This window comes from Oculina patagonica, chromosome 4 (assembly GCF_052425735.1).
Source record: "Oculina patagonica isolate OP01 chromosome 4, crgOcupat, whole genome shotgun sequence".
In the NCBI taxonomy this organism is placed as follows: Eukaryota; Metazoa; Cnidaria; class Anthozoa; order Scleractinia; family Oculinidae; genus Oculina; species Oculina patagonica.
Genome location: NC_135761.1, coordinates 55,312,755 through 55,335,477, shown reverse-complemented (window position 1 = coordinate 55,335,477; position 22,723 = coordinate 55,312,755). Strand labels below are relative to the sequence as shown.

The following is a 22,723-nucleotide window of genomic DNA, read 5'->3' as shown; positions in this document are numbered from 1 at the left end:
TAAAGCAAAATACTACCACGTACAATAATCTGCCAATTATTAAAGTCTAGAAACATATTTAGCCTCTTGTTGCAAAAATTATAAGGACTCTATAAGCTGGGCTGAGGCAATAATCCTCAAAAATTACATGCGGGCAGTATCTGTCCTGCATGCCACTACTAGGCGCCAGTTTGCAATTTAGAACAGCAACTGTCTTCCTAACCGATGCAAATCTCAATACCTTCTCTATTAAGTTCCCCCTGATGGTAAAATCATTGCAACTTTACAGTTTTTAAAAGTTATTCATCCACCACTGTCTACATTTTACTTGTTATTGTTGTTATTTTATGAAAATGTGTTACTAAACAGCACTTGAACATTAAATAGTACTCTTTATCTCTTTTACATGTACCCTGCAATCATATAAATAAATGGCACGCAATGCATGCAGAAGTGATGACGTTTCCCAAGGGGGTCTTAAAATTTTTTCAGGAAATTTGTCAAAAAATTAATGTAAATTAAAGTAGTGGACAACTTTTGTGTTGAATGATTGTTCAACAAAAGTTGTGTTATCTTGTAGCATGACATCCGATTCTTCTCGCAAGCGACATGCTAGATCAAGCACTAGCTGCCGCGTAATTGTTTACACGTTGGACCACACATCAAGACCATACAGGCCTATTGTATTAAAAGATGCAGAGATGTGATCATGTCTGTCTACTGAATTCAATAGAACTCATCAAATGTATAATAATAATTTGCCTCTTATGTTTATACTTTGTCTCAGTCCTTCTTTACATTGCAGGTGTATTTTGCTTCGTGTTTTTCGCTGCAATTTTTTTGTTAACTTGATCTCTGTTCACGTAACATTTATTCCTGTAGCTAGTTTCCAGCCCCATTCGCTTTTATTGATCAGTCGATCATTAAAGGAATTGTGTCATGGCTGCATGAGTAAAGTTTACTTTATCAAGTTTTGCCAAATACTCGCTTTGAAACTTAAATGTAATGTTTGCAAAAAAAATTAATTCTATGGATCTAAATGATAAAACCATAGCTACATTGCAACCCGGAATGACTGTGTCTACCAGTCGTTATTATTTAAAGTTACAAGCAAACAAGATTGACAAGATTAACTTTGAAAACTGTTCAGCCCAACAATATTTCAAAAACCTGTATCGCAATCCATTTCAATCTTCTTTGCTTTTGGCCATCCCTACCTCCTTTTGCATTTGTTGTGCTATTGAAATGTTCATTCACTGTTTTAGAGGTTATTTTTATATTTGGTCATTTCCCATGCCTAAATTAAGCTAAAATCCGTGACACAGTCCCTTTATATTAAGTACAGATTCTGCCCACCTCCTCATAATATTAAGCTATTGTCATCGGTTGAAAATGGCTCTGCAATTGCTGTGATTAAACCACATCCCATAATATTTCATAATCAAGCATCCACTGCTAAAAAAAGAGTGCAAGCAACTGTGACTGTATATGATTGTATGCAATCATATGGGAATGGATCACTCTGCAATCTTTGTAATCACACAGTTTAATAATTCCCGTGATTGTCAGTGATCCTCTGTGGTTGTCTGTTGAAAACTGTGATGGCTGCAAATCCATGTGTAATGTACACCTGCCAACTCTCGTTCCTTCAGTTAGTTGTGAATCTCACGCATATTATCATATGGATATCATGAAGTATATATGATGTATAAATGTTCAATGTTGTAAAAAGAAAATCAACCTGTGATGGACTAGCATCACCTATAAAGGAAGTAGCAATACTCCTATGTAGTCACTTAATGCATTACAGCCGAGAAACTTGAGTTACGTGTTTATTCGATTAAGCACCTAACCCTGAATACGTCACCTGACATCGAATAAGCGCCCACCCTGAAGGTAGGGAAAGTTAATAAGCGCGTAGCCTCGAATAAGCGCCCACCCCCACCTCCCTCATAAAACCCCCTGAAGTGCAAAAGAGGAGTATTGATTATTATTAAAATTGCGATTGAAATTGACTTAATACTATCAAGAGGCTTCCGCGATCTTACAAAACCTTTCAATGAACAGTTAAACTTTTGCTTTGGTACATCGTCACGCTTTATTATTATTCATTGTTTTGTTGCAAAATAAAGTTACTACTTGCTAAAAATGGTGAAAATTTAATACGCGCCAAGCCTAGGATAAGCGCCCACCTCGAATAAGCGCCCAGTCTCGAGGTCTAAAAATTTAATAAGCGCCAGGGCGCTTAATCAAATAAATACGGTACACGTTGGCCTTAGTAAGTCTTCTTGCTCCTCTGATCTTGGACTGGAACAGTCTTGCCTTTTAGCCCTATTCATAAATGTAGATTGCTTTTTTGCAACTGAGGCAAGGACGTGATCTACCCCCACCTCCCTTCAGTAGCTTACATATACTTCTCTTGGTGCTCTAGGTGCAACTCGTGAATGAGGGAATTTATAAGATATACTTAGTTATAATATTTGCACAGTCATGACCAAAAGTGCAGAAATCTCTGTAATAGTACAGTAAAAACCCGCGAGTAACCTGTTAGGCTAAAATTTGCAAATTAGATACCATTTTTATAAGAACCTATTTAGCCTAAAATTTGAAAACGGGTTCTTAATTTTTAAAATTGATTAAAAATGTTTACTTTTGGGAAAATATGAAATGATTAGTGCCTAATTTTTACATAAACACTACGTGGTATGCAAATTTTATACAAGAGAAAGGCTGAATACCACTAATAAAATCTCTATAACAACATTGATCTTGACAAAAGCTAAACAAAGGTTATTTTCCTTCATCGGTTGTTGAATCTGTTTATACGCTTAAGGTTCGCTTCTGTGGCGATTAACTCCGGATCAGAGTTGTTCCATAGGACTGTGCTAGAATAATGGCAGCCAGTCTTGTACTTTCACCCTTCTCGATTTAATCTTAAAGATTTATTTCACAAACAAACAAAATGCTGCAATGTCTCTGTTGTGTATTATATCCCGCCAGATAACCTTTTGCAGACGCTCACGAAATCCGATTGCAGACAAAGAGTAAAACGATTGCCATCCTTTGTTTCAAAGTAGCCCTAGTTATTCCATTTTCCTTATACTATTGGCAGCCTATGAACAAAAATCCCCTACAAGACATTTGCTAAAGTGTTGATTGTATTACAGGACGATGAGTCTACTGTAACGAGAAACTTATTCCTGTTGTTGTTGTTCTTTTTGTTGTTACTGTTTTTACATGGTATAGGTAGGATGTGCTTTATTCACACCATAGATGTTTTTATTTTTCAGCTGCCCTTAAAAAGTTTGGCGTTTAATGTTTTGACCACACCAGACAACGAAAGTGGTCTGAGCTGTCTACAGTCAGCCTGCATTGACGGGGACGTAGAGACTGTCAGCGCAATCTTGAACCATAGTCCAGACAAACTTGACAGTGCCATAGCCTTTAGTATGAAGATTGGTGAGAACGCAACCAATTTCGCTGGCAAATCAATTTACGCAGTCTTGCGACAACAAGTCTCCATAGAGCATAAGCAGATCAGCGGACTTGTTGAAAAAGTTACAAAACATTTCCAATCTCAGTCCCTTCTTCATTTAGCTGCAAAAATGGGAAATGTAGAGCATCTTCGAAGGTTACTTGACTGTGGTGAGCATGTTGATACTTTGTCGCCTGACCTGAGTGCGGATAGAGAGACCCCTCTGATGTTGGCAGCCAGATTTAATGAAGAAAATGTTGTAGAATTTCTTGCTGAAAGAGGTGCGTCATTAGAGATAGAAGATTATGAGGGATACACTGCACTGCATCATGCAGCAATGGGTGGAAAAAGCACAAATATACTACGCTTAATAGAGCTTGGAGCTGATGCTTCGAAATGTAATAACAGCGAATCAGCAATTCATCTGGCGGTTGAAAACGGTTACACGGAGGCCGTACGTCTTCTTCTGGAGCACGGTGTCGATGGAAAGAACGTCCAATATAACAGTATGACTCCTCTCATGTTAGCTGCGCTAAAAGGCCACTTGCAAATTGTTCATTTGTTAATAGACAAGGGTGAAGATTTTAGTAGGGGCGATGCATTGGGTCGACTACCTTTACATTATGCCGCTACAGGAAACCAAACAGATGTAGTCAAATTTCTGCTTGAAAGAAACGGAAATGTGTTAACAAAGACGTCAAGCGAGGAAACACTTCTGCACTTCGCCACTTCTCTGAAATTAGTCCAGTATCTCGTTGAGCAAGGAGCTGACATTAATGCAAGGGACTCCGGACGTGGAACACCGTTACATGCTGCTGCTGCAAAAGGGCAATCTGATACAGTCAGTTATCTTTTGGATCAAGGCGCTGATGTTAACTCGCGAGACGTTTCTGGTTGCTCAACTTTGTACTTTGCCGTTAGTGAAGGTCATGCTGCCGCCTCTAAGGTTTTGATTGAAAGAGAATGCGATTTGAGGCTTGTAAACAGGGACGACAATTTGTTTGAAATAGCTGCTGAAAAAGGGCTAACAGATGTATTGCAACTGCTTCTCGACAGAGGTTTATCAGAGGCCATTGATAGAGTCAACGAATATGGCGAAACACCACTGATGCAAGCGGCGAGGGCCGGACATTGTGATACGGTCGCTTTTCTCTTAGATCAAGGAGCTAACATCAATGGAAGTAACGCCACAAAAGTAAAAAGTGCAAAAGAAAGTTGTGGTGATCACGGGGACAGCGACTGTGAAGACAGCGAGGAAGACGAAGATAAACATACACGGTTCCCCAACAGAATGGAACACGAACACGTCTCCCCCTTGTTTTGCGCTTTACAAGCGGGTCAATGCAAAGTAGCAAAACTCCTGATAGAACGAGGAGCTGATACTTCGAATTCGGTTGTTGTAGAGCTTGCTACTAGGTATTGTTCCCATGATGTTCTTCCAATGCTTTGTGTTAAGAAGGAGTTTGAAAATGGCGAAACTTTGCTGACATCAGCAGCTTCTCGTCAAGACTTTGATTCGATTCCGCTTCTTTTAGAGAAGGGTGTGGATGTAAATGAGAAGAATACGTCAGGCGATACAGCTCTCTCTTGTATTCTTAGGTTCGCACCTTGCCCTCGTGCCATGGAAATTAGTAAGCTCCTGGTTTCGTATGGTGCGGATATTAATATCACGAATGGGAGATTCGAAACGCCCCTTGAGATAGCTTGTTCTAGGAATTTCGACAAAGTAGCTGAGCTTCTCCTGGAACTCGGTTGTGAAACAAACTTTAAGAGTTCTTATTCACCCCTTCACAATGCCACCATGAACAACAACGGCAAACTTGTCAAGATGCTACTTCAGTACGGTGCTGATGCCAATGACAAAAGTGACATCAAAGATATGACGCCCTTGCATATAGCTGTAACTTCACATAGTGTCCACGCAGCCCAAGTGTTGTTGGAACATGGCGTTGAGTTGGAAGCCATAAACTCATTAGGTCGCACAGCCCTTGCTGAAGCAGTAGCTCGCGGTGTTTTGCCAATTGTCCAATCCTTACTAAAACAGGGAAGCAGTGTTCATAGCAAGGACAAACTGGGCAAGACTCCTCTAATGCTTGCTGTAGAAAGAGTGCGCTATGGCGACACAGAGACTGATGAAATCACCCTCATCAAAACACTGCTGGAACATGGAAGCATGGTAAACGTGATTGATGAGTATGAGAGATCTCCCCTTCATCACGCTATTACACATCATGCCACAAGGGAATGCTGTGAGCTCCTTGTACTATATGGAGCTGATGTTAATTTACCAGACGTCAACAGAGAGACGCCTTTGCATTTCGCCGCAATGGCTGCTAACACAGCTTGCATGGAGTGGCTCCTTCAGCAAGGTGCGATCGTGGGTGCCTTGGACAGGGAAAATCGCACCCCACTTCATGCAGCTGCTTACGAGGGCAGCAGAAGTTGCCTTGAATTGTTGATTCAACATGGTGCTGATGTTCATTTAGCTGACAAAATGGGCTGGCTTCCTTTGCACTTTGCTGCTGCAGGAGGACAATTTGGTGCTGCCGAATTTTTGTTTCAAAATGGGAGTAATTTGGGTACTGTTGACTTCAAGGGGAGAACTGCTCTGCATCTGGCGGTAAGAAGCGGATGCAGAGATTTGATTGACTTCCTTATTCTTCATGGAAGTGACGTTAATGCAAAAGATTTTTGTGGACGTACAATTCTTGGAGAAATGTTCGAATGCAAGAGTTATTTTGGGGGCTGGGATCTGGATTGTAGCGTTCTGGACGTTTATCTTGACAATGGGGGTGACCAGCACGCTGTCGATGCAGCGACTGGTCGAACAACTCTTCACCTTGCGGCAATGTTTCAAGACATCACTACACGTACGTTGGACAATCTCCTAAATCACGGTTTGGAGCTTGAGGCAAGAGACAAGAATGGAGAAACGCCTCTTCACCGAGCAGCTGCACGAGGAAGTTCAGAGATAATACAACGACTTGTTGATAGAGGAGCAGACTTGTCTGCTGTTAACAACAGAGGACAGACGCCATTTCTAGTAAGTCTTGCTGCAAACAAGAAGTTAGGATCGAAGATTTTACTGAAACATGGAAGCAACCTGCAAGTAGCAGATAAAGATGGCAACACAGCACTTCATTATGCTATACTTCTGAATAGTCTCAGTCTTCTGAAACTGATAATAAAAAAAGCTGGTGATGTTAATGTAGCGAATGTAGATGGTTGTACTCCTCTTCACCGAGCTGCGTTCTATACCTTCTCAAACGGTGCTGTAAAGCTTCTGTTGAAGGCAGGGGCAAATGTTCATAGCCGGGATATGCAAGGAAACACCCCTCTTCACATAGCTATTGCAGAAGCTAGATATGAGATCGCCAGCCTGCTCATTGAAAACGGAAGTGATGTCCTTGCTACCAATGTACAGGGAAGAACATGCCTGCATATGGCAAGTGGTATGGTGGAAAAACTCATTCTGCACGGGCCACAAGTTAATGCTGTTGATGCATGGGGCTGCACCCCTCTCCATCTTGCGGTGCACGCAAATGACAGGTTGCTAACAGAAAATTTGTTGAAGCATGGCAGTGATCCAGAAGCTGTGGATTATAAAGGCAGTACACCTCTGCACATGGGCTGCTGTTTAGGGAGCAAGGAAGCTGTCAGCGTTATGATTAAACAAGGAAGGTAAAAGAGCAATGTGTTTTATCCTTAAATTTTCTCGGGTTCTTCTTAGATTTTTTAAATTAGCTTTCCAATCGGTCAAGTAATTCTGTGTACAGAAAATAGGACGACTTGATATTTAGAGCAATCTTGCTCGCTTTGACTTCTGCGAAAAAAGAAAAAGTAAAAGCTGAGCACTTTAGCTTTTTATTCATAAATTTGTGATTTATTTCTGTATTTTTCACTTGGGATTAGTATTATTAATTATGTAATTATTTGGTTTCATTTACAGCAATATTGAGGCTAGAGACGCAAAAGGCTGCACTCCACTTCACATCTGCGTCGTTTTTGATCAGAAACCCACTGCTCGTCTACTCGTTGAAAGAGGAGCAGATCTTGAAGCTCGAGACAATGAAGGAAGCACTCCTCTTCATCTGGCTTCAGCTTTCAGTGATGTGTCCATAGTTCGTCTGCTTCTTGAACACGGAGCAAATGTGAAGTCAAGAGATTCAGAAGGTAGCGTTGCTCTTCACACAGCGGCTGCACTTGGCAAGACAGAAATCGTGCGAGTGTTAGTTGATGCAGGCAGTGATGTCAATGTGCTTGATGCTAGTGGAAACACACCACTGCACGTGTCTGCAGGCTCTGGTCACGTGATGGTGGTTCGCCTGTTGCTGAATAATGGAGCAGATTTGTATGCAGTCAACAAGGAAGGGTTAACCCCGGCTGGATGTGCAAAAGTGTTTTGTCACAAGAAAGTGGAGCAGTGTATTAAGGAAAGGCGCAGCTTGAACACATGACACTAATGTCAACGCTGATAGAATAGGCCCTCCTTTACTGCATAAACAGCTTGTATTTATATTTAATATTTAGGAATTAAGGTCAAAAGCCTCTATTGCCTTACACTACTATGTTTCTTCCCCAGTGTTTTACATGTATCTTAAGTTTTAAATCCGTGTGAAGAACTCTTCTTCAGGACCCAAAGAACCTGGTTGCACATGGGGCTTCTGTCAGGGTGCACCACTTTTGCGGCTCCTTCTTCGTGTAGAAGCACAGAACACGTCACAATAGAATACTGCCTCGCAAACCTATTGTTTTTATTATATTCCTCGTTCTTTTTTCCTTTTTGTTCTCTATTGTTATAGGTGAACTGTGTCTTTTACACGAAGTAAGAGCCACTTTTGCTGGTCCAGCTTGGTCCTCTACCTGTTGTCTAGCTGTTTCGATTGTGAGGCCACGCTCCAACAACTCTTTCTGCACTGTTTTACGCCAGGTCTCCGTAGGCCTACCTCTGCTACGCTTTCCTTGGGGTGACCACCTCAATGCAACCCTTTACACTGAGTCAAGAACAACTGTTGCACTCCGCCAAGAACAAGTTGTGAAGAACAACTGCTTAAAATTTAGGCTAGTTCTGAGCTTTTTAGCAAGATTGAAAACGCTTGGAAGCTGAAGGTTCACTTTCTTTGAATGCAGTGTAGATATAGAATCAAACCACTATCGGGCAAAGATTGAGAACGCGGAAAAATCGTTTCCCGAGGTGATGTGCATAGATTGTATCTGTGGATTAGACATTACTATTCAACATGAGCTTCGGGACGCATATGGGAGAATGCTATTGTTAAGAGCGCTAATTAATGACAAAAGCTATACTCTGGTTAATGTGTATGGCCCAAACAAGGATACCGAAGCAATTAAATTCTTTCAAAATTTGTCAGCAACTTTACGGGAGTTGAAGCTTGAAAGTGATGGTAATGTGATTATAGGAGGGGACTTTAACTGCCCGCTAGACCCAACAAAAGACAAAAAGGGAGGCATCTTAATCCCACGTCAACATCTGATCAACTCCATTGAGAATATCCAAACTGAATTCTGTCTGCATGATATTTGGCGCATTAAAAACCCTACCACCCTTATTTTCACATGGAGCAAAAGTTCTCCCTTTATATTTTGTAGACTCGATTACTGGCTGATCTCAGACAGCTTACATGATTTGGTTACACAAGTGGATATTGTAGCTTCGATAAAAACTGATCATTCCGCAATAGTATTAGAACTTAAGGACATAGAAGAGAATTGCAAAGGACCAGGCTTTTGGAAATTAAATACCTCTTTACTAAATAGACAAGAATATGTAGAGATGATAACTAATGGATTGCCTGTATGGATAGATGAAGCGACCGATTTGTCAAATAACAGTAAAATGGGATTGGATAAAATTCAAAATTAAGATGAGTTCAATTACTTTCTCAAAGAAAATATCTCGTGAACGTCAAAAGCTGGAGGAGGAACTGAATTTAAAATATCAACATGCACTGAAGAAATTCCAGCAAAATCCTTCTGATGCAACAAAACTGGAAATTGAGAAACTCAAACGAGGAATTGAAACTCTGTATGACGAAAAAGTTGAAGGGATCATTGTTCGCTCTAGGGCTCGCTGGCACGAGCATGGTGAAAAGAACAGTAAATATTTTCTAAATTTAGAAAAGCGCAATAACATCAAAAAACATATAAGAAAGCTTTACATCAGCGGCACGATTTCAACAAATCCTTTCCAAATAATGAACGCCCAAAATTCCTTTTATAGCAAACTTTATGAAAGACAACAAACACACCAGGACAATGACACAGCGAGGCGCTTTTTTCAAAATCCTAACATTTCAAAACTTTCCGAAGAATTGAGGACAAGCTGTGAAGGAAAAATCACCGTTGATGAATGTGAAAAAATTCTGGGCTCGTTTCAAATAGGTAAAACCCCCGGCAACGATGGTATTCCCATAGAATTTTACAAAACATTCTGGCCACTCATCGGAGGTAGGCCTTTCTCGATTATGCTAGCATTTTTTTCGGCATTTTTTGGGGAAACGAGCATTTTTTTTTCGTTTTTTCTTGAAAAAGAATTGCTAGCATTTTCTGTCATTTTTCATGACTGTGATCCAGATTTCAGCTTTCAGAACTCAGAAGGATAAATAATCCTAAAGTTTCACAATTTTGATTACTTAATTTGATTGTTTTCTGTCTCTTTCGACTGTTTGTGCGTTGTGTTACTTGTGTACTTGTGTTGTGTTACTTGTGTGTGTGTGTGTTTTTATTAATTTTTTTAAAAATATATATTTTTTAAATTATTTATTTATTTATTTTAATTTTTTTAATTTTTTTTATAAACAAACAATTATTAAGTATCACCTGTTGTTGATATGAGCATATAATGTAAGAGTTTGTACGTTTTGTTTGAAATAAAACAAAGAATTCTTTGGAATTCAAGTGGCATTTTTTAAAGAAATCAGGCATTATTTTAGCATTTTTTTGGCTTTATGCGAGAATTTCTAGTAGCATTAAATGCCAGTTTTACTAGCATAATCGAGAAAGGCCTAATCGGAGGTTTTATGGTCGATTCGTTCAATGAAGCTTATGATAACAGGGAGATGTCTTCATCACAGAAGCAAGCTATTATCACTCTTATCGAGAAAAAAGGGAAAGATAGGAACTATTCAGAAAATTGGAGACCAATATCTTTAACTAATGTAGACGCAAAGATCGCGTCGAAAGTCATTGCAGCCAGAATTATCCCAGTTCTGCCCACAATAATAAACTCGACTCAAACAGGATATGTCAAAGGTAGATTTATAGGGGAGGCAGCAAAATCGATTATAGATATTATGGATTATACAAAAAAACAAAATATACCTGGCATATTACTGTTTATTGATTTCGAAAAAGCTTTTGATAGTCTCGATCGTGACTTCATGTTTAAATGCTTGAATGTATTCGGTTTTGGTCCTAGTCTTATTAGATGGATTGAAACTTTTTATACCAATATTTCCAGTTGTGTGGTAAACAATGGCCTATGCTCACCATATTTTGATGTACAAAGAGGAGTAAGGCAAGGTGACCCGCTATCCCCCTACTTATTCATTATTGCAGCGGAGATTTTAGCAATCGCAATCCAAACCAATATGGACATTCAAGGTATCAAAATTGGAAATGAAGAGTTCAAGCTGGTTCAATACGCTGACGATTTGACTGTTTTCGTCCCCAATATCGAGAGCGCCCAGCTTATTTTTCGTCTGCTTGACCGGTTTCAATCCTGTTCTGGTTTGAAAGTTAATTACACTAAAACCGAAGCCATGTGGATTGGCTCTTTAAGAGAAAGCTCATGGCGCAAAAGCGTTAAGGCCTTAGGGATTTGTTTAAGCTATGATGCAAATATTCATTCACAAGTAAACTTTTATGAAAAATTAAAAGACATCCGGACACGGACACGGTTGTGGAGTTGCCGAGGCCTGTCACTCTATGGTAAAATTACTATTATTAAATCGTTTCTGCTTCCAAAAATGCTGTACACATTCTCAGTTTTGCCTACTCCAGAGGCATTTATTAAGCAACTTAATACTATTATCTATAACTTTTTATGGAACGGGCCTGATAAAATGGCTCGACTAGCAGTAATAAACAATATAGAGTATGGGGGTCTTAAATTAGCAGATTTGGAAACTTCAATTAAATCTTTAAGATTAGCCTGGCTTGGAAGGCTTTTCACAGAAGGCTCAACTCCGTGGAAGGCATTTGTAAATTTTCTCCTCGAAGACTTCGGGGGGAAATTTTTATTCAGGTGTAATTACAATGTAAAGGAATATAACATTAACTCTACATTTTACAAAGAACTTCTTCTGTGGTGGGCTGATTTCAGGGCAGATTTTTCAATAACACCTCCAATTTCTGAGTCAATTATTTGGAACAATAAGAACATTAAGATAGACCATAAAACAATATACTATCCACATTACGTAAAAGCTGGAATTTTAATTTGCCAGCACATGCTATTAAATATGAATAATTTAGAATCTTATAATAGTGCAAAACGAAATGGTTTGAAACACACCAATTTTTTAGTTTGGACTGGAATTCGTCATGCGTCCTCTCGATCTCAAATTTCGAGAGATAAATGTAAATGAATTGATGACATTAGAATTTCAGTGTGAAGGAAAATTATTTGATCCTCTAACAAGCAGAAGTAAACAATTTTATGATCTGCTCATTTTAAAGAAAGCCAAGGTCTCAAGAGGCTTCTCTAAGTGGAAAGAGAAATTCGGCCTGGACGATGAAACTGTTTCTAAAGCATTTTTAAATGTGAGAACCATCTCGCCCGAAACCTTTGTAAGGAGCTTCCAATTTAAGATTTTGAACGATATCACTTTTACTAACCATCGCTTAGCCAAAATAGGATACGTCCCAAACGACCTTTGTACATTTTGTGGAATTGAATCGGAAACTATATGTCACCTATTTTTTGAATGCCATTTTTCAAGAATACTCTGGAATGGAAACATGATGTAAAACCCAATTTTGATGTGTTCAAACAAATCGTCAAGGAAAAATTCAAGACTGAAAAATATTTAGCGTTGAAAAATAACACAGAATGTAAATTTCAGGCTAGATGGCTACCTTATTTAAACAGTACACTAAGAACTTAGATTAACTCAATCTTAGAGCTTTAATTTAATTTAAATATGATAACAGGGCATACAACTGTTAATTCCAGTGGTGATAAGTGTTATTAATTATCTTGTTGTAACATAATTTGAGCTTCATAAGATCTTAATAAAAAGTGGAAAAGAAAAAAAAAAAAGATTGTATCTGTATTCGACAGAGATACCATGCGTGGTAATAATTATAAAATGCACGGCATTTATATATACAAACTTGATGTAACTCCAGCTTTGTAAATTCAGTTGGTCCCAGTTCTTAATTATGAAAAGATGAACGTTAAGAGAGCAAACGATGAACAATAAACGCTTCATTTATTTATAATGCTGGTATTTTACAATTTTCATATTCACATCGCATATGTTCATGCAAGTTTACATGCAAAAATACAACATACTGCTTCTCTATGCAATAAACTTGTTGTAAAATCACTTCCACAGAAACCAAAATGAGTAACTCATTTTGTACATACAAATCACAACATACAATATAATATAGTCACGGGGAGGGGTACATTACGTGAGGAGCCCAAAGAGCGTGTTATAGGCAAATAGTCAATACAAGGTTTTGAGGGTGACTATAAACAGTTGCAACATTGCTACTATTGATTGACAAAACTGGAAAAGCTACTCCAACTAGAACTTACTATGAAAACAATTAGCAACACAAAGGTGTCAACAACAAAAATAGGACTAATCCTCACACTCAATATCCGCCTTGAGAGCATGGTTTTTGCAGATTATTGACGTTACCCTTTTGAAATACAGTTGGTTTATTTATCTGTTTACTAAATAAATAAACTACATTTATAGTTACAGAGGTAGGGGAGAAGCCCAGAGGGCTAAACTCCCCCTCCCCCTGGTAAGGGCTAAACAATATGAGGTTAGAAGGGCTAAAAAAATTATGCCTCCCCCTCTTCCTTGTTAGAACAAAAATGGGACATACAGTAAAAACCCACGAGTAAGAACCTAGTTTTTTCCAGGTTAGCCTAAACAGGTTCTTACATAAATGGTAGTTAACACAAATTTAGGCTTTTAAGGTTCTAAACAGGTTCTCATTTTTTTAGGAAAAATTTACATTGTTGCTAATAGAACGTTTAGTGATATTCAGCCCATTATTTGTATAAAATTTGCATACCACACAGTGTTTTTGTAAATATAAAGCACTAATCAGTCAGAACATAACATTGTATGCATGTACAGTAAAGCCTTGTCCAAACTTATTTTCCCAAAAGTAAACATTTTTAATCAATTTTAGAAAATAAGAATTTGGAAATTTTAGCTTAACAGGTTCTTAAATGTTAAGTTCTTACTAGTGGGTTTTTACTGTATCTACTCCGCAGTGTACACTGGCCCAACCTTTTGAACTTCTCAGGGGAATTAAGCATAATTTATATTGGACTTGTATGGAATATCATCAGATTATTAATAAAATCAATGATATAATAAATAAAGACATGTAAAAAAATACATTTCTATTCACTGCTTACTTGTATGTACAGTGTAGCTTATCTAAAGAAATTAAAGGTCCTATTGGGGCTGTAGAATTCATAGAACATTACTTGTCAAGACCATGATTTATCAATCTGATTTTGAGAATCATTGGCAAATTTGCAAGTACAGGCTTCAGTCTTAGCTGTTTTTTTTTTTATATATCTGTCATCGCACCTTTACTCTAAAAATTATTTACTACAATATAAATACCATTGTGCTTTTAATTATTTCACTTATCATGTAGTTTTAAAAAAATATTAATGCTAAAATTATCTAAACTTCAGTTTATCATAACTATTAGTACTAGCTGTCAATAAGCTGCTAAAGCAATTTTGAAGATGGCATTAGAACATACAATTTGATTTTTATTTATTATGGTACCTAAAATTTAATACTCATGTGCCTAACAAAACCTAAAAGTTACTTTTAATGTTCTAACGCTTTCTTTTCTTTATCATTGTTTGGAATGCAGGTCTGATCTACTTTTACTACTAAAACTGAAATTACATATATTTTTTTTATAAGATTGAAGAACTATTTTAAGTTGGTTGAGTGTCACACATTTTCCATTAAAGGAGGACTCTGGCTGCATCCTCTGTCATAACTTGGCTTTTTTTGTCTGCATTGCTTTTGCTTTCTGAAAAAAAAAAATCACATAATGTACCATGCAAGGCTAAACAATAAAGTCACATGTAATTATTGTGTTGGACAACAGCTGAAGGAATTCATTATCCAGAAATTGATTTTGATTAAGGTTCTGGGCAACTGTTCATGTAGCATGTGATAACACAAAGTCGTATATGAAATGACCTGAAATAACACACTCTAAATTTTCTACTTTACAGAAATATGACAGTACATGTACAGAAGATGTATGTGTAGTTACCAGGGGAAATTCTTCATAACTTCCTTTAAATTAGACTCTCGCCAAAACTTGGGACCTGAGTGGTCAAGTACTAAGGTGTTGTTACATGTGCATACAAGCTAATATTTATATGGGGTTCTGTGTTAAACTATCTTCCACTTGGTGGCTTAGAAACTAGGGTTAACGTTTTGCCAAGTAAACACACCTCAAACCAAACAGCACAATAAAATGTCATCAGAATAATGAATTAAATACATTACTCTATACACACCTCCAGAAATGAAAGTTAATTCCCACGGACGCTGCTAGCAATGCTCCCAATACTGCGATAATAACTATCCAAAGAGTACCTACAGGAATCATCAATTCACAATGTTAAAATATTATAACAAGCAACATGTGTATGTACATCACCATGAGAAGCATGTTGATTGGTTGTTGTGTATACTTAACAATTCTCTGAAATCGCATGGAATATCGCCTGATACTATGGCCATGTTGGCTAAAATCAGTTGATATTCTGCAAGATTGAGCAGGATAATAACAAGTTCTATAATTCAACAACCTGTCAACAAAACACATTTTGCAGATAGAAAATCTGAGATTATGCAGCGCTTTGCAAAACTTCAGACATCTTTATAACCTACAGGTGTACATACATCGCAGGATATCTGTTACATACGGATGACAGATAACAATAGCATTCTCACCATACAGGACAACACATGCATTTGTTGAATAATAAAGGTGCGTATGGATTGTGGCATCATAGTCTGATCTGAGACCCATTCTTCAGGTGAAGATCAAATGTAACAGCATTGATAGGACAAAGCGTTAAGGTTTCCCACAGAATGAGGTTTTTCAGTGACTTGGTAAAGTGTGTACAATACATAGTAACAATAACATTTGCTTTGAAGATATTTGCCAACAAAAGAGCATGCAGTACGTGCCAAGGACAGTAGCAAATGCATTTTCAATTTGTATGATGTGATTTGGGCAAGACTAAAGGGGAATTACATACAAGGAAGAAATGTAGTAAATAATAAAGATGGTAAATTTTAAGCTCGGTAATAAATAATAAAGATAAGATGTTCTACATGACACGAGCATGGGACAAAGAAAAATTCTGAGTCCCCGACGGGAATCGAACCCATGGCCTCCCAGATACCGGTTGGGCGCTCTAACCAACTGAGCTACGAGAGACTCGTTGTGAGCTGGGCCATTTTACTAGGTTGATATGTGACACGCGTCCTGCATACTGCTAGGATCAGCAATGTCGAATTCATCAAGTTTTGTAGTAAATAATAAAGATGGTAAATTTTAAGCTCGGTAATAAATAATAAAGATAAGATGTTCTACATGACACGAGCATGGGACAAAGAATGTAGAATAAAAAAAATAAAAAGGGACATAAATGATTTAATACATGTACTTACCATTCCTTAAAGAGGATTCTTCTTTTTCCTTTGCCAAATAACCTACATCAGGTCCATTTGGGGTCTGGGTGCTGTTCGGTTGGGTGGGTGATGGCTGTCTTGTGGAAGTTGGCTGTTCAGTCTCTATTTTGGCTGTAACTGGTTCTGCTGTAGTCGGCTTTATTCTCATACTCTCTACAGCTATGGGCTGTGTTGTGGGTTTAACATCAGAACAATGTACATCTAATAAAGGAAAAAAATTCAAATAAGTACAAAAAGTTTATGAACTGCCAACTTATAATTTACCACTGTGAGTTTTGCAAACTTGCGTTGCTATCTTATGGTCTTGCAAATCTGTTGATCTCATGCTCAGGGGAAGGGGGGTAGTGTACACCCATATGAAAGTGGTGGGGAAGCTCGTCATTAGCTTAGGGGTGTAAATTTTGAATTTTTGGTCTCACTTAGGGTGCTGGGCAAAATGCCAATATTTTTAGCCGTCAGTGTCTCTTTTAGGGTTGCACACAAAGAAATATACAAAAATAAATTTTATTTTCTGAATTTTGGTTTCTTTTAGGGGTCCAAAAAACTTGAGCCATGCCCCCCAAGGATCTCATGCTTTTGAGCAAACTCATGGAAAGCTACAATCTTGAATCCTTAGAACAAAGAAAAATGACCTTTCCCCCCCAATCAAATCAATGATAAATGCAAGCTTAAACCAAAATGTGCCATTTTCCCATCATTGAAAAGGGGGAAGGGTGGCCTTAACTTTTCATTTCAATTGTCCAAGATTGTAGGTCGAATTGCTTGGTTCATAATTAAGTGAAAGATGATACCCCCATACTGCAAGGATCAGAAAATTCAACACCATCAAACTAGTGTTTACTAAGCATCAAGTGTGAAATTACTGACAATCACATTTGCCCGACCTTATATAATCTCGTTTCCAAGAAGAAGCACATGTACATGCATACATGTACATGTGATCTTTATTTAACAATTGGTTAATGCTTTAGCGTGCACTATAGAGCTATGGAGCACGCGGAAAGTTTGGAGAGCACGAAAGAAGCATATCGCCTCGGGCAACTCTAGCTTCTTGAGTGCTCTCCAAGCTTCCCAAGTGCACACAAACAACTTTCACGGCAAAATCGAATTTATTTTCTCTTTTGCTCTCCATCTCGTAATAAGAGACAGCTTACCTTGTAGCTTGTATCCTTGAAAAAATATTGAAAGGATTCACTTTCCATATTCCAAAGATAAGATGTCATCGTTTTCGTAAAACACAGTGTGTGAGCTTTACTCAGTGAGATTTTCACTCGTCAATTACGTCATCAGCATGCACTATTGGGATTTTGAGCATGCTTACGTATACTGAATTTGATTGCGCGGCTCTGCTAGCCATGTTATAATGTTTTATAAACGTGCATGTGATCTTTATTGTTTTAGAAAAACTTGAAGAAGTTAGAACCTTACCCTGGGCCCCTTTGCAAATGTATATTTCCATTTTCATGTTATATGTCTCACAGTGTCCTTGTTTTGTATTATCTAGTGAATCTTGTAACCCAGTTGAAGTGGCTGAAAATTAAAATCAAATAAAAAATCAGATCTTGCTATTATTAGCTAACAATTATTTTACATAAATCCTTCTCACTAGGTTTTCAAACCTGTGACTTCCAAGGGAAATCATACATTTTGGTCTGGACGAGATTAAGGGGTTGCAAGAACTGAGGAATACAATCACATAAAAAATACTACATAGCATGTTAGACTTAAATATATACACTCTTATTAATAAGAGCCAAATGTCAGGGGTCTGGTTGTCTCAATTTTTTTCTCTGACGCCTTCTCAGAGCCTCGATTTCTTTTGCATGGCTAAAAAGGTCTTGGGCTCGCAGAAAAGATATCAATCTCGCCATCTCGCAAAGTCTCGCAATCACCATTCAAAACCCATACAATGGTTTAATTTCTTTTGCGAAATTGCTTTGGGATAAAAAATGCAAAGAGCAAAAGCGACAACATGTTTAATATGCACATGCACAAAAATCAGTTGATGTTTACAGCTGATAAAGAAAAAGCTTTTCCATGAGAAAATTACTTGCTATAACATCCAACATATTTTATATCATTTATGTAAAGACGTTAAAATACTTACAAATAAAGTAGTATGTCTTTCCTTTGGTAAATACAAGGGAATTGTCCATGCCATGGGACTGGAATACAAGCTGTTCAAAATATATCTGTCGTGGCTTGTCGCACTTAAAGAGAAGCTTGTTCTCTGTGATGTTTGTATTGACATTACAGGAATGGTAACTTGAATTATCAACTATCCAAAAGTTTTCATAGCGTAAATTACTGCTAGTGTCCTGTGTTTTCACTAGAGAGGTTGCCATGTGAGGACAGATGATGTTGACTTTTGACATCGGTAAAACATTTAAACGCAAGGCCCCTTCTTTAAATCTAAAAGATAAATTAAGTAGGCATTTATTAGCGAGTAAAATGCAAGACACAGTAAGCGAGTAGGATACATGTACTTATCTAATCTATGCTAAATTATACAAAGCCTACAGATGTCGTTTATAGTTTGATATCGAAGTTTTCATCGTCATCCTCGTCAACCATGCCCGACTCAAGCACGAAACTAACTATATTGTGTGACTTTACTCTATGGAGCATTTTCTTGGTTTTTATGTAAAGGGAAGTTCAACAACAACAGCGTTTATTGAAAACAAAAAAATAATCAAAAATAAAAAAAAAAGGAAATGCAGAATCCCTTTGATAAGGCTTCCCAGTAAGCTACATTGTCTCTCATAATCAGTAGATCTGTGATATTTCTTAAAAAAAAAGAGAGATTCGGGAGAAAAAACAGTTTGCTGTGGCAATTGACAAATAATTATTTTATAAAACATAAATAATAATGGCCTGCCACAATGTCTTCTGTTCCAGTGGAGGAAATGTGTGTAGGGGATGGCCAAATACAGGCTATTTTAATTTACATTTTGCAAAATGTAATTATCGCTCTGCATGAACTTGGATTAGAGAACCTACCAGCCAGCTCTCCCAGATAATCTGGAAGTCTGCCAGTACAGACAGAAGCCTCCAGCCAGGTTGAGAAATCTCCCAGGTATGAGGGAATATGTTTGAGTATGTATTTTAATCTTATTTTGGTCAATTTTGGTCACTTTAAATTCACACTTGTTTTATGAATTTTGGGCAACTTGGGACATAGAAAAGAATTCTGGACATTTTAGCTGAGCTTTTTAAGTTGTTACTGAATCAGCAGGTTTTTTTTGATCACCAAGAGCAACCATCACACAAAATAAGTATACAGTATAATGTCCAATTTGCTTTTGTGTTGCCAAATACGTAATTAGAAGAGCTTAGCATGTCTGATATATATTAAGAGACATAAAAACAGGATTTGTCTGATGGATTATGGTATTACTACACTTATCAGTTGAGTATGCAACAAGGGAAGTTTCACGCCCAAGATGTACTGTTAAAACTCGACTGTTGTTTTCACGGGCGACAGTCCCGTTTGTGCAAAAGTTGAATCACTGAAAAGTGTGACAGACCACTGATGTCAATAGCACGAGGTGTTTTCAATGGAAATTAGCTCTGTCGCCACTGACAACAGCAGAGTTTTACAGTTACACTTGGGCGCAAAACTTCCCTTGTCGAATACTCAACTAATAAGCGTAGTAAAAGGGTCAATGGTATTCTCAATATCTTTCAGTTTGATATTGTATTGATAACTTAAGGAGAAAGAAGATAGTGATCCCAGCATGTTTTATAATTGAAGATGTTGTGGTCTAAATTGTTTTTGGTTCAAAAATTTTTCAAACCAGTTTGATTTTTATTTTCCTTTGTTTCAATTTACGATAATTGATATGAGACAAAGGAAAACAGAAATCAAACTGGTTTGAAAATTTTTTATCGAAGGATAAATTGAAACCACAACATAGACATCAAAGTTGAGAAATACAAAAACAAGATCTGACTGTAAGGCTTTAGATGATAGTGCAAACATGGGTTAGCCAAGCACCTCAGAGCAGATACCGTAAAATTCTGGTTATAAGCCCCCCTGGTTATAGGCCCATCATCCTGGAAACAAAAAAATACATCCAATTATAAGCCCCCCTCTATCAGATGACAGTACTGAATAGGGCTAAATGTTGCTTTATTATGCGTTTTTAACTTAAAAACGTATTTCCATCAACACTCCTGTGGCTCGTTTCGAAACGTTTTTTTCATTCGGCTTATAAGCCCTCCCGGCCCCTCCGCTTATAAGCCCACCCAAAACCCCTTACGAAGTTGTATAAGCCCAGGGCTTATAACCGGAATTCTACCGTATTAGAGTACCTGCAAAGCTTAAGCTTATCATGTTAAAACATGAACATGTTAAAACATGATTGGCTGCAGCAGCTGGTGGTGGTTCCAAGCCCATTAAGTTATCTAAAATAAATGGTTTTGGTAACAATGCACTTCAGCCAAAGGAGCTTGTAATTAAGCCACCACAATATCATATTCATTTTAATTAACTTATGCTTTCTCTCTATAGCATATAAAGGTCAACCCGGCTGCCTTCAAGCAAGAAGCTGTTAATTAAATTATCGTGCAATCTTAAACTGATGTACATGTATCATGTCCGTCAGAAGCAGCAGTATTGTTAAACAATAGACCTGTGCTTATCTAATTTTTAACTTCACCACACACACACACAGTAATCAAGTACATCTTAAAAGAAATTACACCCTTACTTTTCATGGCTGTTTTGTGGTTTTAACCACACAGTAACAAGTTGCTCCTAGAGATAAGATCCTAATATAATTCAAAGATCAAAGGTTTATCCTGTTGTGGTTTCCACTTATCAGCCATCAAATTATTTAGATTCACACCTGATTAGCGCACAGCTTAATTTCATTTCAAATGGCATGTTGCTTAATAACTACCATGTAGAATTATCAAGCATGGGCACTTTTATTTATAAACTACAAAGTGATTTTAAAGTTTTGCGCAATGAGCTACTTATGGACACAGAGTATACATCCAAAAATTCGACAATCTTATGATATAATCAGTGACTCATATTTACAAATTCCAAGACGCAACACTTGAGGCAATTTTGTGTCTTAAAATATATTGCATTGTTCATTCCATTATCATCTGGGATTATTAAACCACAGTAATTTCACATCCTTCCAGTTTTCAATCTCGGCTAAAAGGTGTGTCTAAGAATTTAACACAAAATAAAAACAGCCTCTGATGAAGAATATTGACCAAGTTTCAACTTAATCATCCCTCAAAAATAAGAAATCATTTGCCAAAATACTTCAATAGCCAACAGCTTAAGATATGCCGCTTCTGCTTCAAACCCGCATTGATCATCATCAACAATAGATTAGGTGAACACAAAAGATTCTGAGTATTGTGATAAAAATTCTAATCATATCTTTTCAATATCTGATCGGAAAATACAAGAAAGACAGTTGTCTGCATGTGACAAATATATCCACGTTTTCTCCACTGTTAACAAACAAAAGTCAATAACTATTGTATGGCACCCTGAGGAGAAACTAACCAGTCTGGCTTTATTAAATTGTCTGATAAAAGCAAGCAAGAAATATTAGCTAATGTTTTTGCTAAGTCATGTATGATATGTTAATTACATTTGTGTTCAAACTGCAGCAAATACAGGTTGTGTATATCTATTTTTAGTAAATGGAAAAGCACTTTCAGAAATTCCTTCAAACAACTTTCAACTCATTAACAACTTTCACTAATTTACCTAAATAAGTAAATGTCAAAATGCTCCCTGCAAAAGTTAACTGGAAAACATCTATCTTAAACTGGTAGAGCCTGCAGATCTTGTGTTCATGATTAATAAAATTTTGAAAGCATCATGTAAGATGCTGCCATGAGGCCCTGCCAGGGGGGTTCCCGTGTCGCTTGTCTAAATTTAAAAATGTGCCGTGTCGTTGTTTTATCGCTCTTCATGTCGCTGTCGGTGATTAAATTGAAGGAAAATTGCTTGTCCTTGTCGGAATTTAAGTTTTTCCATAAAGGTTGTCGTTTGTCGCCATTTTATTAGTATGCTGTCGCTACTTTTTGGGCCATGTCGCTTGTCGGAATTTATCCTGGCAGGGCCTCTGCCATGCAATAGTGGAATTTATGTTTGCACAGATATTTTCAACCCATTTACATGGGACAGTTGCTTGCAAAAAGGTTGTAGTCACATGCTTTTGTTGTATTGTACTGTAAAGTCCTGTAGATGAATACTTTTTAAAAGTTGTATTAAGTATTATTTTGAATTTATACATAAGCTTATAGGAGGGTTCACTTGCAGCCAAAGCTGGCAAAT

General features: G+C 37.5%; 2 protein-coding genes and 1 long non-coding RNA gene across 4 annotated transcripts in view; 2 read left to right on the top strand and 1 right to left on the bottom strand.

Annotated features, from left to right (window-relative positions):
* Positions 1-10,168, top strand: part of LOC144650780 (uncharacterized) — a 207,753-nt gene extending 197,585 nt beyond the window's left edge. The window contains exon 2 of the long non-coding RNA XR_013570194.1: positions 9,923-10,168. This is a non-coding gene — a long non-coding RNA (uncharacterized LOC144650780). The remainder of the gene's footprint in view (positions 1-9,922) is intronic.
* LOC144648003 (uncharacterized) lies at positions 3,231-7,911 on the top strand. Its single transcript, XM_078507659.1, has 2 exons — positions 3,231-7,135; positions 7,404-7,911. The coding sequence occupies exons 1-2, from the start codon at positions 3,231-3,233 to the stop codon at positions 7,909-7,911; spliced, it is 4,413 nt and encodes a 1,470-aa protein (XP_078363785.1).
* Positions 10,169-12,892: 2,724 nt separating the features above from the next.
* Positions 12,893-19,135, bottom strand: LOC144650766 (ephrin-B2-like). Of its 2 annotated transcripts, none has more exons than XM_078510515.1 (5): positions 18,518-19,134; positions 17,839-17,940; positions 16,390-16,611; positions 15,225-15,303; positions 12,893-14,725 (listed from the first exon to the last, which is right to left on the bottom strand). In XM_078510515.1, the coding sequence occupies exons 1-5, from the start codon at positions 18,783-18,785 to the stop codon at positions 14,644-14,646; spliced, it is 753 nt and encodes a 250-aa protein (XP_078366641.1). In that variant the 5' UTR covers positions 18,786-19,134; the 3' UTR covers positions 12,893-14,643. The 2 variants fall into 2 exon arrangements, with proteins under 2 accessions (XP_078366641.1, XP_078366642.1); XM_078510516.1 differs by having other exon boundaries at positions 14,635-14,715; positions 15,214-15,303; positions 18,518-19,135.
* Positions 19,136-22,723: the final 3,588 nt, after the last annotated feature.

What these genes read in the sequence shown, in the direction of transcription:
- LOC144648003 (XM_078507659.1), top strand. Translation starts at nt 3,231, where the DNA reads ATGTGCTTTATTCACACCATAGATGTTTTTATTTTTCAGCTGCCCTTA. An exon ending in GTTATGATTAAACAAGGAAG is followed by an intron (nt 7,136 to 7,403) that starts GTAAAAGAGCAA and finishes TTTCATTTACAG; the next exon opens with CAATATTGAGGCTAGAGACG.
- LOC144650766 (XM_078510515.1), bottom strand. Translation starts at nt 18,785, where the DNA reads ATGTCAAAAGTCAACATCATCTGTCCTCACATGGCAACCTCTCTAGTG. An exon ending in CATTTGCAAAGGGGCCCAGG is followed by an intron (nt 16,612 to 17,838) that starts GTAAGGTTCTAA and finishes TTCCTTTATTAG; the next exon opens with ATGTACATTGTTCTGATGTT. An exon ending in ATTAACTTTCATTTCTGGAG is followed by an intron (nt 14,726 to 15,224) that starts GTGTGTATAGAG and finishes TTTTTTTTTCAG; the next exon opens with AAAGCAAAAGCAATGCAGAC.